At 36.9% G+C, this 11758-nt stretch overlaps 2 protein-coding genes across 4 annotated transcripts; one reads left to right on the top strand and one right to left on the bottom strand.

Moving 5' to 3' along the window:
- Positions 1–1699: 1699 nt before the first annotated feature.
- LOC134826832 (gastrula zinc finger protein XlCGF7.1-like) lies at positions 1700–2299 on the bottom strand. Its single transcript, XM_063839336.1, has one exon. It carries the CDS (start codon positions 2297–2299, stop codon positions 1700–1702), a length of 600 nt encoding a protein of 199 aa, XP_063695406.1.
- Positions 2300–4383: 2084 nt separating this feature from the next.
- Positions 4384–10252, top strand: LOC134811850 (sodium/potassium/calcium exchanger 5-like). Of its 3 annotated transcripts, none has more exons than XM_063818944.1 (5): positions 4384–4498; positions 4856–4910; positions 7437–7562; positions 9862–9980; positions 10131–10252. In XM_063818944.1, the coding sequence occupies exons 1-5, from the start codon at positions 4494–4496 to the stop codon at positions 10141–10143; spliced, it is 318 nt and encodes a 105-aa protein (XP_063675014.1). In that variant the 5' UTR covers positions 4384–4493; the 3' UTR covers positions 10144–10252. The 3 variants fall into 3 exon arrangements, with proteins under 3 accessions (XP_063675014.1, XP_063675013.1, XP_063675015.1); XM_063818943.1 differs by having other exon boundaries at positions 9862–9997; XM_063818945.1 differs by lacking the exons at positions 4384–4498; positions 4856–4910 and adding an exon at positions 7142–7225 and having other exon boundaries at positions 9862–9997.
- The last annotated feature ends 1506 nt before the right edge of the window (positions 10253–11758 follow it).

The raw sequence follows: 11758 nt of genomic DNA, 5'->3' as shown, positions 1-11758 counted from the left end.
TTGCCTAAAAGTGGCACTAAAAGAGATTCTTTCGTAAACCAATAATTCAGGAGACGTTAGCAGAACTACGAAGCCAGCATGTATTCTCAAAGTAATTTGTATGATAAGACACCATCTTCTGTATTAAACAGGAAAAAAACTTTGAACGAGATGCATTACATCACGAAAGCACACAGGAAATGCTCCAATTAAATATAAATCAAATAATACAGTGCACAATACATGTTCTACACAAGATGATACCTGTTCATCTTTAAATGATAAATCTGTACACATAAGCCTACCTTGATCTGCTATGATAGCTGTAAAAGAAATATAAAACAATACCAGGACAGAATCCTGAAAATAAAAATATTTAGCAAGAAATGCTTCAATCAAATTAACTATTGTGAAAATCATTTCGTTAAATAAAGAATAAAACATATAACAAGGTATGTGTTCCACGGTGTATGGACATGGACCAGCTTCATAAAATAAAACATATAGTGACATTTACTTACACAAATATATAATAGCTACAAGGTAAAAGTTTCAATGAAACTGGAAGCTATCCAGAAGAGAGTTAGCAAAGTCAGTGAGCATGGTCGAAGATTCCTTATCCTCTACATAACACTCCCGCAGGTGTGTTACAAACTCATTGAAATCGTTGTGTTTGGTATTGCACTGCGGGCAAATGTTGTCCACATGATGCACGTTGATGATGTGCCCCCGTAACCGCTTTAAATCCTGCTGAAAGGCCATACATATGGGACACATCATCGTGTAATTAGTTGGGGGAAAGGGTATTGAGGTGTGTGTTGCGTATGTGGTGTAGGGAACTTTATAGGGAACTTTGTAAGGAACTTTGTAGGGAACTGGCTCGGTAATCTGGACTTTTGTGGTCAGTTTCTCAGCTAGAGTTGGAGGGTTGTAGACTGTGGTGTGACTGTAACATACATTGGTCACGTGCCCAGTGACATAAATTTAAAAAGGGACTAGGAATCCAGTCTGGAAAGAAAAAACGGCTACCATATATTTTTAAAACGACTACCATAAATTTTTCGGCCGCTCCGCGGCCGGATAACGATTTCATTTTACTTTGCTAGTTATATTACAGAGGTTTAGTTATTCATTAGTATAGTTATTAATTCATTAGTATAGTTATTCATAATTGCCAAAAGATTGTGAAAGAATTCCTTTCCGGGTCTCGAACTCACGATCTGCTAATGTAGTAACGATGGATTAACCAACTAGGCTACGACTTCATGTACGTTTTTGTAATATTTACATATAGGTCTTTGCGCGTTCCTGCAACTACCATACTACCATACTACCAAACAGTCCATACTACCATACTGGTAGTAGGAAAATCTTGGATCCTGACAGAAATATCTTGGATTATTTGGTAACGCGCAAGTTAAGCGCAAGAACTAGGATCCTGACAGGAATCTGGCATTTGCGCTCGATTCGAACATCTTCTCGGATAAATATAGAATTAAAGTACAGTGCGCGGCGTTACAGTGTGTAACAACCGAGAGCGACTATTTTAAAGTTGGCTATGGAAATTAATATGGCTAGGAATTAGATTCTTAGATTCCTCACTTTATGTCACTGGGGTCACGTGATTGTTGAAATATTTGAGTTTTGTGTAAACAGCGGAACATTTTGGACATTGGTTCGAGGATCTGAAGTGTATCATCATGTGTTTGTCACGGTGGACTCACTGTGTGAACTCTTTACCGCACAATGTACATGGGAACTCTCGTATGTTCTGATGAAGTTTCATGTGTCTGTTGAGATTGGAGACTCTGGTGAACATCTTGCTGCAGACACGACAACTGAACTTCTTGTCAAGGTGCTCCTGCTCGATGTGCTGTCTCATGTCACTCTCAGATGCAAATACTTGACCGCAACCCTCCTTCCTGCAAGGGATCTGCTGATTGGTATGGGTAAGAGTGTGCCGGTGCAGCGCTGCACTGCTTGCAAACGACTTCTGGCAATAATTACAACCAAAGTCTACAACAACGGACGTTCCCTCGTGTTTTCGTTTCATGTGGTCAGTTAAACCATGCTTGTATTTAAATGATTTGTCACAAAGATTGCAATCAAACCGTTTTTCAACATACATCTCAGTGGAGGAGCCCTCTCTAGGCGCATAGTCTATAGACAGAGTTAATGGAATGTGATCACCTGGAACACTGTCCGGAACAAGGGTGATTGGCATACTTTCGTAAACATACTCCAACTTCTCAGACTTCACATTCTCAAACTGACCATAGAATAAGTCTTTAGATTCTTCTTTCATAAAAGTACTCGACATTTCTCCTCAATAAATGTATTTAATTGTAGTTGTGAAAATAGTTTAAAACTGAAAATAAAATTCGAAATAAATTATTTTTATTTTATACAACAATATTTTTTCAAGTACTATAGATTATAAGTATCGAATATAAAATTTAAAGAACAGTTTGTAGGTTTACAACCTACCAGGACGCGCGCGAGTTGGAACAGATATTTTACGAGTATCACCCGTTAAAGAACAGTAAAATATTAATAAATCCTCAAATTATTGTTTTTTCTTATTATTTATTAGTACAAATTTATAATTTAAATGAATTAAAATAGCTTTAAAGGAAATTCATGCAAATCCGGGAAAAAAAGTAAAAATTTTGCAATTGTACCATTTTGCATCAACTATATCGAGCTAATTCGTGTTTTATGATTTGCTGTAGGTTTTTAACCTACTGTGTACCAAAACGCGTGCTGAGTTGGACTTGTCGAATAGAAGGTCTTGAAACAAATATTTTACGAGTACCACCCGTTAAGCGTTCGGCGGCATGGAACGTATGTCAACATAATTCATGTCAGGTATCCATCATACACATATTATAAAATATAATACAAAATATTAATGTTAGCTTTGAAGTTGTTTTTAAAAACATTTTTCACTCAACTAAACCTTCTTTTGAATTTTATACTTTACCATTTGTATCAAAATTATTCAGTTTCTGATCAGAAAAGCCCTGCAGTTTCTTTTCGTTTAAATCGTAAATTCGCGCGCAAAAATTTCACCGGCGCGCCTTCCATTAATGATGCATTAGACGCATACATTATAAGCATCGAGTGTGTTTAACGGACGGTTCACTTGCGCCGCGCGAAATATGAATAGCATAGCGATCAATTATGTGTCAACACTTACAATTTAATATTATATTGTGTTGTAAGATTTTTTTGTATAATGAGCCAATTTATGTTTTAAATTGATGAGTAATAATAGTTTTTGTTATTTGTTATTGACAAATACGCGTTCAATTCAATGTTGTGTGTTGATAAATATGGTAGTAATATGATTTTAAATATATGACACAAGTATCATTCTTACATTACATTAGAATTATATAAATATATAATTCTGGTTTTGCATCAAAAAGGAAGTAACAAATGTTTTTTCTGCAATCATATTTAAGTTACAAATCACTAAACTGTAAACTGAAAACACAAATGACAAAGCCACGCGCCGATTTGTACGGCATTTTGTCATTATAACAACTTTTTAAATACCACAAATTCTGCCCAGTTCATTTTTCTTATAATTAGTATTGAACATAACTTTTGTGAAATAATGATTTGATATTAACTCCAAGTATCATTCGTTAAATTTTAGTCCAAGATTGGTTTTTTATTTTCAGATGCGCGCATGTTTTGCTTGATTTTACAATCTGCAATCTTGGAATATCCTCCGCATAACTTCGGCTTGGAATTTACAAAAGTGTGCTGCTAGCTGTACAGTAGCAACGAATTTAAAACCTGTTTTGTCAAACACAAATTTGATTAAATTCATTTTAACTGCGTTTGTTGTTTTTCAATAATTATTTCTATTGACTTGACAAGTCAAAACGTTAGTTAAATATCGGTTTTATGAAAATTTTCAAGTATTGCTACAGGGCCTTTGGAATGACTTTAGATGGTGCAAATTTAAACTATTGCCAGGAACTTCATGTGTTTTGGAATGTCAAATTTAAATTATTTGCAGCTTCCCTTTTTTGATCGTTTTTTGCTCATTAATGTTCAATGACTAAAATCCAGATAAAACGGATTTTAATTTATATTTCATTAGTAAAACAAAGTAATAGTCTGTCGAAAGACTGTTACTCATTGCAATAAAGTTGTAATTCTACTAACGTGTACAAATGGCTCTGTTCCGTAATTTTATTATCTTCAGCTGTATGTGTGCAGCTGGTTATGAAAAGTTGAGAACCGTTTGGTGTTGATTTAATTTACGGGATCAACTCTATTTTAGGATTCAAATTCATTCATGCCCTTGTTAACTACATTTAATAAAGATCAATGTGGCAAGAAAACTTAAGTGCTTTTAATTTATTGTAAAACCAATAAATCTTCAATTAGAATGAACACACGACCGGCACTTCACACGGTGAAAGACAACCTTGGCATTCATCAGCAGATAACATGCATCAGCAGATAACCCTTACTCTTCAGATTATTTGATAATCATGAGGTATTTACTAATCACTTATAACTTATAATTATAATTCGTAAGTTCGTTTATACTTTGATCTATGAAAAGCTCTGTAATTACTACTTTCATAAAAATTTGCTTTTAAACCTTACCTAAGTTGGCACATGATATCATGAATATTGGATAATTTGTATTTTAACATAAATATAATCTATCTGTAATTCTGTATTTAATCCAATATAGTCTTTACAAACTTCAATTTTTGTAAAAATTTTGCATCAGGAAAATGTCAATAAATTAAACTTTTGAGAACAGAGCGCTTTAACTGAGTCAATGAGAACTTATGATAGCTTCATTGATCCAGCTGATCTGCAATACTAATGGACATTTTTTCAGAACGAATACCGACGGTTTTAGCCTTGAAACACTCTCCCATGTGACTTATGTTTGTGTAGGTAAGTACTTGGCATTTTTTAAAAAATTGCAACTGTACGACAGTTCATAGCAGTGTATGTTATGTCGAAAGTTAGTTATTTTTGGTAACTGGAAACAACACAGCAATAGCAGCAAATCTGGGGAAACTTAGTGGACATTGGCTAACTTGTCTAGACTTGCCTTAAATTTTGACAGTGAACCTTGTGATCTCTATCAGTGGTTAATCTTTAGTGGTAATGCCATGAATTTTACAATATATGCAGATAAATGGTTTATTTTTGGTGGTTAACAATTGGTTAAGATAACACTAATGTGCTAAAAACAGCTGTTAATGTGCGAAAACGTGTATTAAACACATATGTAATCATATTTTAACATTTGAAATAGCCTATTATACCCCATCATACTTAAGCTTGCACCTGCACAGTGGGCACAAGCCCCAAATAACATAGCTTTAGCCGATAAATTGGTAAAAAATCTGCAATTTAAAAAAAATGCCCAAGATGATTTTTTTGTATATTGTAGGGAATACTCTAGGCTTTTAGATGGAGTTATGGAATAGGGCGGCAAATGCCGGCAACACAACTATATTTGGGCTGGAAGGCCAAAAATTTGCCTAAAAATGGGGCAAAAACTCAGGTTCATGTCAAAAATCAGCTAAATTAGTATAGATAGCCTATTAAGGTTTTTTCAAATAAATTAAGATTTGAGAGTTGTTTGGAGATATGAAAGGAGTCAACTTACTATATTATCTCATTTGTGTAACAGACATAGAGTAAGAACTAAGAGCTATTTTTCGCTGCCAAAAAGCCAAAAAATTGGTTTGCGAAAAATCGCAAATTTCGCGGCCGCGTAGCAGTTAAACGGTAAGGAATTTTGGTCATAGATCAGACAAGGCTGGTTGGTCGGAGGTCGGTCGGGCGCCGGTAGGTGAACGCCAGTCGGAGGTTGGTCGGAGGTCGATCGGGCACCGGTCGGGCGCAGGTCGAGCGCCGGTCGGAGGTCGGTCGGAGGATCCATTACTGTCAGTCGTATCTTATTGTACAAGTCTATCGAACTCTGCACTACATCGCTTCGTGAGTAGGCGGCTGGCCGGGATAGTGGAGCTGGACCTGGTCCCTGGAGCATGAAGCGTAAGGGCTTGACCAGCACTGGTGTTCATCGTCCTGTTGGCGGTTGGAAACATGATGGGCTGTGTCGGAGAGGACTGCGGCTGGAAGGGATTAAGAGGGGCTGCATGGACATCTGCGAGGTGGACAACACACCTCTGACCGGCGCCCGACTGACCTCCGACCGACCGACCTCCAACCAGCGCTCGACCGGCGCCCGATCGACCTCCGACCGCGTTCACCTACCGCCGACCGGCGCCCGACCGACCTCCGACCGACCAGCCTTGTATGATCTATGACCAGAATTTTTCATTTTGGTTTTTGCATTTTGTAGGGAGCCAGTTTTCCTATCAGATCATTTTAAATGCATCTTAAACTGACAAACTCAATTTTGAGCCTAATGTAGCCTGGTATCAATTATTATGGCGTAAGTGGCTGTTTTAGTGGTTTATTTGATTGCTATACCATAGTCATAGCAGCTTCATAATTGATTATTACTGTAAGTTCTAAGGTGTCGATAATTGGTGGTTAATATTGATCAAAACCGACCATTTGTTAACAATTAGTCACATATTTTATTCAATTTATTGTAATTCGTGTACCAAATGTGGTTTAAAAGATACCATATATGTGCTGAAAACAGCGGTTAAATTGGTTTGAAACGTGCAATTACCCACATATGAAACCACGTATCTACATTTGATACGTATCCTCCCTTAACAATTATTCTGACGTACTGAGTTGAATTTCAGAGCTTAATCATCGCTTGAATGACTTAAATGTACATCTTTGTTGGGCATATTTTAATGTCGAAGCGTGTAATAAATGTTAGAATTTATTTATTTATTTATTAAAATATGGCTATTTAGGTGGTTTATCTATCTGTATACTCACATGTCATGATACGAGCTTCATTATTCATTTGTACTGATAATAATGAAGTGCTGTAAAATGGCGGTTAATAATGATCCAGAGAGATATTATTCTATCATTTATGTAGAATGTAGATCATTGTTTAATAAGTCTGAATGGATGTACAAAATTTTGTAAATTTGAGCCGTCTCACATGTCACTATAAAGTGCTTGTCACTATATAGTCCTGTCCCTATATAGTGCAGCAATCCTCAAATGTATCTAACCATCTCATTATAGCTTGTTGTGCTCTCTATAGTACTGTTTGGCTATTATGGCAAGTGAACTCCAATCCGTAGCAGAATCTACGGTAAAACTTTTCTTGTCAACTAATTTTAGATTTTAGTACTGCCAAAATGAGTATATCCTCAATATTCTGCTTCTCAATTTGTAAGCAGTAAATTCTAATGTAGGAATCAACATTATCATAGAAGTGTTGAAAGTAAACCCTTTTAATGCTTTCAACACAGCTGTGATCTAAACCAGGTATTATCTGGCAAGCTAATAACCTGATGTTTCAGAAATGGAAGATGTTCTTCCCAGTGACCTTCATCATGTCCATCCTGTGGATCGCAGTATTCTCCTACCTCATGGTTTGGTGGACTGAGACACTCGGCCGAACTCTTGGCTTGGGAGAGAAACCAAAGGTTTGTCTACACTTCAAATAGTTTGTTAAACTCTTACTTTTTGTGTGTGTTCTTTACACAGTGAACACACAAGTTCAAGTCATTACCTTCGAAGGTCTAAATTAGATTAGTCTCATGAAACTTAGATTTGAAACAAAAGAAAACAGATGCGATTTTGACGTCACAATTGTTGTGACCTTATATAGTGCAGAGAGTACAGAACATTCTATAGTTATTACAATGTATGTATAGTGTATACATCAATATCCTTGGAACACTCCGACTCATTGTAATATTTCCATGGTTAGGTTCGCAAATCAAGTTCCCTGATTATTTTTTCCATCCTAACATGCACTTTTTAGTCTGGAAAGTAGACGTAAATTCTACGTCTACTTTCTAGTAGATGTTTCTAGTAGTTACTTTCTGCTACCTCCATGCCAACTTTACCCAGCTGCCACTGCACCAGCACGTTATAATTGTAGTAACCTCTGAATGGTACCCTCTGCTTGTTGGTAATTGTAAGAGATACTAGTCAAAAGCTATACTCGGGAAAATGTAAAATCAGCTATTATCTAATCTTTCTGCTACGTTAACAGCATCTTACTATTATGTCAATAGAATGAAGTAAGTAAGATTTAGGTCTTCATTGCCTTGAAGGCACTGCCCAGTGTTTAGTTGTGTTCCCAGGTTCGTCCTTGTGGGCAATCTTACATCTACAAGATTTAACTTGTGGTTGTGCATCTTACCATCTCATTATAGCTAACAACATGAACAATCGTTAAACATTGTCAGATTTGAACCTCTCATGGCAACACCCCTGTCACAAACCCACTGGCAGGGAGTCACCAAGAGCTATAAGTTTAAGTTTAAGAGCTATTATAATTTCACTTACTTTACATTGCAGACCAATAATTAGAACAGTGTCCATATATATTACGAAAAATAACGTGATTAAGACTTCGGTATATGGCAAATATACGGAATAAGGGATGTAAGGTACATTATAGGGTACAGGATAATGTGAATGTTGGTATTTATAACATAAGGTTATAGATGTAAAGTATATTGTAATGTTAAATATAGTCAATAGATTTAAGATACAAGGTAATGTTAACTCTAGATCTGAGACACAAGGTAATGTTATCGAGTTAGAGTTTTCTGCACTGTATCCAGGAGTAGGGGCTTGTCTGGTAGGGTGTCTAGGAAGTTTCCAAGAGATGTCTTGAAGCTTGTCAAAGTCCTTTGAGTATTGACAATTTCGGGGAGAACATTCCAGAGTCTTCCAGCTCTCACTGCGAATGAGTGATCGTAGGTGGAGCGTGCACCAGCTGATGCTTTTTTTGTGAGAGAAGGGAGTATTACTCCCGGAGTATAACTTTAACTCCCAGTCTGGCATTCTCTCTGAACTGTACATCTAGGTCATTTGGACATATACCCTGGAGAACTTTCCACAGATGTATCATGGTGTAGCGTTCTCGGCGTCTTTGCAGTAATGTAAGTTTCAGTTCCTTCAGTCTATTCCAATAATCGGTGTCTCTGAGCCCTAGAATCCGTCTAGTGAACTGTCGTTGTATGCTCTCGATAGACTGGATATTATAGATCTTGTTTGGATTCCAAAGCGGGCAGCAGTACTCCACTCTGGACCTTATCAGGGATTTATAGAGCTGGAGCATTACAGGTGTTGTTCTGTCTTTGAATACTCCAAGAACCCAAGATGCCATCTGACGTCTTCTCAACTCGAAATCTTTCCTTCATAAGCCCGCTCATTGGATGTGAACTAGAGGCTTCGTTATTCGCCAGAACGAATCTAGGTTTATTACGCGCAAAAATTGTACACGCCGTATTTGTGATAATATGCTACAGGAAAAAGTTTGGATTTGGCGGGACATTGATGACGATCCTAAATCCTTGCACCCTCTATAATTCCAGAACATTCCAGGATTTATAGCAGAGTTTTATAACATGTATGTTGGTCACAGTTATTTTTTTGCCGAATGAAAGAAAATTGTAAGCAATAATTGCGCGAGCATAACACGCGCATTTCTGAGCCGCGCGTCATTGAGCAAAGTTTTTTTAAATTTTAGCCTTTTCAAGCTTTAAAGTCAACCATAACTTGACTTCTGATGATAACTTAACTAAGTAATTAATACTATTGTAGAGGTAATCGTTTATACTTCAATTCAGTTAAAAATTCAGTCCGAAAGAAGGTAAATTTTGTCTCAAATCGCTACTAAAGAGAAAAATTCGGATTTGTGTATTTTTTGGACAACTTTCTGAGTATTCAGCATTCTCTCTGGTATTGAACTGTTTGATTTCTCAGGTTTATACAACCTCCGGAAGTACAGAGAACAGAGCATACACAGTGTGGAATCTCGATAGCCTCTTAAGAGGACGTAAAAGCAACTCTGATCTTGGAGGCTGGAATTTCAACAATTCCAGGTCACGATTCTCAAACAGTAAGCCAAGTTTAGCAGTTTGAGATGCACTGGATTTCTCTCGTTACTGCACTCAAGTGTCAGATTTAATTTTACTGAAACTTAAGTCTCACCCGTATTATTAATTAGTTGCTTATATTAAAATCTGTTTCAGATGTCGAAGGTAATGGATAGCAGCGTCTAGAAATGCCCACTGTACAACTGAGAAGTGCTCCTTCGTTGCCCTCCTTCTCCAGACACTACATGTCAATAGACAATAGTCCGAATAAAAAGTTTTAATATAAGTAACCGTCTTAATGTATAATTGTAGCTGCTGGGCAGCTTCAAAGCAGCTACTGAGTAAACTGGATATTTGCCACAGAAAGCATCTGAGGCAGATCATCAGAATGACTTACCCTAATATAATCAAAAACGAAACCCTTTACAAGAGATGTGAAGTGGTTCCACTCAGTGAGCGTGTTGCATGTGCACGATGGAGGATGCTCGGACATGTCCTTCGCAGTGATAACAACTCACCTGCACAGCTTGCATTACACTTTGCAGTAGAGAGTCAGAGTACTAAAAAGGGTAGAGTAGGTAGACACCAGTCGAACTTGCTTAAGACTATAAAATTTGATTTAGGTAGCAGGAACATTCCATTTGTAAATACAGACGATTTGTACAATTTAAGACTTTTAGCCTCTGATAGAGCGGGATGGAAGAAGTTGTTATAGCTTGTGTATCAGTTTTTCTTTTTTTCTGGCTACTTATCAGATCTTTAAGATGTTCATTTATGTTCTATTTTTGATTTGAATAAAGTTATATAATAATATAAGTAACTGCTAAGGAGGGATTGTCGTTGAGAAAGGCATTTAAAAGACCAATCCAGAGCTTCATTTCACAGCAGACCATCAAGTTTTACAACAGATAGAAACAGAATCCTTAGCAAACTGGGCCCAGCCCAAAACCTACCAAATCAGACTGATAAAAGCTGCTCATATCTGCTATAGCATCAATTAAAAATCAATGTTATAGCTGAATATAGCGACGACTCCGAACTAATCGATGAAGATGCGATGCTGGTCGCTTCTTTTATTTAAAAATTATCTGAGACAAACAATGTTATTACTATAATATTGTAGCATAAAGACGCTTTGCGTATGGCTGCTTTCCAATTTCTAATTGTGCATTTCATCCTATAGTACAACTTGTAATATGATTAACTAATCAATATTAACCTAACACTAGAGCTAGAGAAGCTTTTTGATGAAAATAGTAAACAACTTGTTTCAGTTCAAACTAAATTAAAGGTCAGACCGGGATTCGAACCCTCAGCTAGCACGGTCAATCGCCCTCTTAGCCAACTAGGCTATAGTGCCGGAGGCCAAAAATCAAAATTAACTATCATATTGTCGTGCTCGCGCATTCCCTATGCAAAGTTATTCTACGACGGTGTACATGTTTAACCATTTTGGGGCTATTGCACGGCACGGAAGCTTTAAACCGTCATAACTCTGTCCAGGAACAGTCTCCAGAACTGATTAAACTTGTGATCTCCTAGTCAGAGGATGTACTTTACGAAGATATATGATTTGTCATACCTGCGTCTACACAGTGGAATCACAAATGGGTATAGTCGCGAACGCAAAGAAACCGCAGGGAGGGCTGATCTCAGAATTCAGATGAGGATATCCTTTTACAGTGATGAGATTGAATTTTACCAAATCTGAATGTGATATAATTGCTATTTCTACTTTTAAAAAGTGAAGTTATAAGTTTTTTTTTGGAAAATACGACCGCAAT

Source organism: Bolinopsis microptera, chromosome 2, assembly GCF_026151205.1.
Source record: "Bolinopsis microptera isolate Bmic1 chromosome 2, MBARI_Bmic_1.0, whole genome shotgun sequence".
NCBI classification, from domain to species: Eukaryota; Metazoa; Ctenophora; class Tentaculata; order Lobata; family Bolinopsidae; genus Bolinopsis; species Bolinopsis microptera.
This window is presented reverse-complemented; position numbering and strand designations above follow the sequence as displayed.

Coding starts and splice junctions, on each gene's coding strand:
- LOC134826832 (XM_063839336.1), bottom strand. CDS start 2,299: ATGTCGAGTACTTTTATGAAAGAAGAATCTAAAGACTTATTCTATGGT.
- LOC134811850 (XM_063818943.1), top strand. Junction 4,911..7,436: donor CCCATGTGACTTATGTTTGT/GTAGGTAAGTAC, acceptor CTGATGTTTCAG/AAATGGAAGATGTTCTTCCC. Junction 7,563..9,861: donor GCTTGGGAGAGAAACCAAAG/GTTTGTCTACAC, acceptor TTGATTTCTCAG/GTTTATACAACCTCCGGAAG.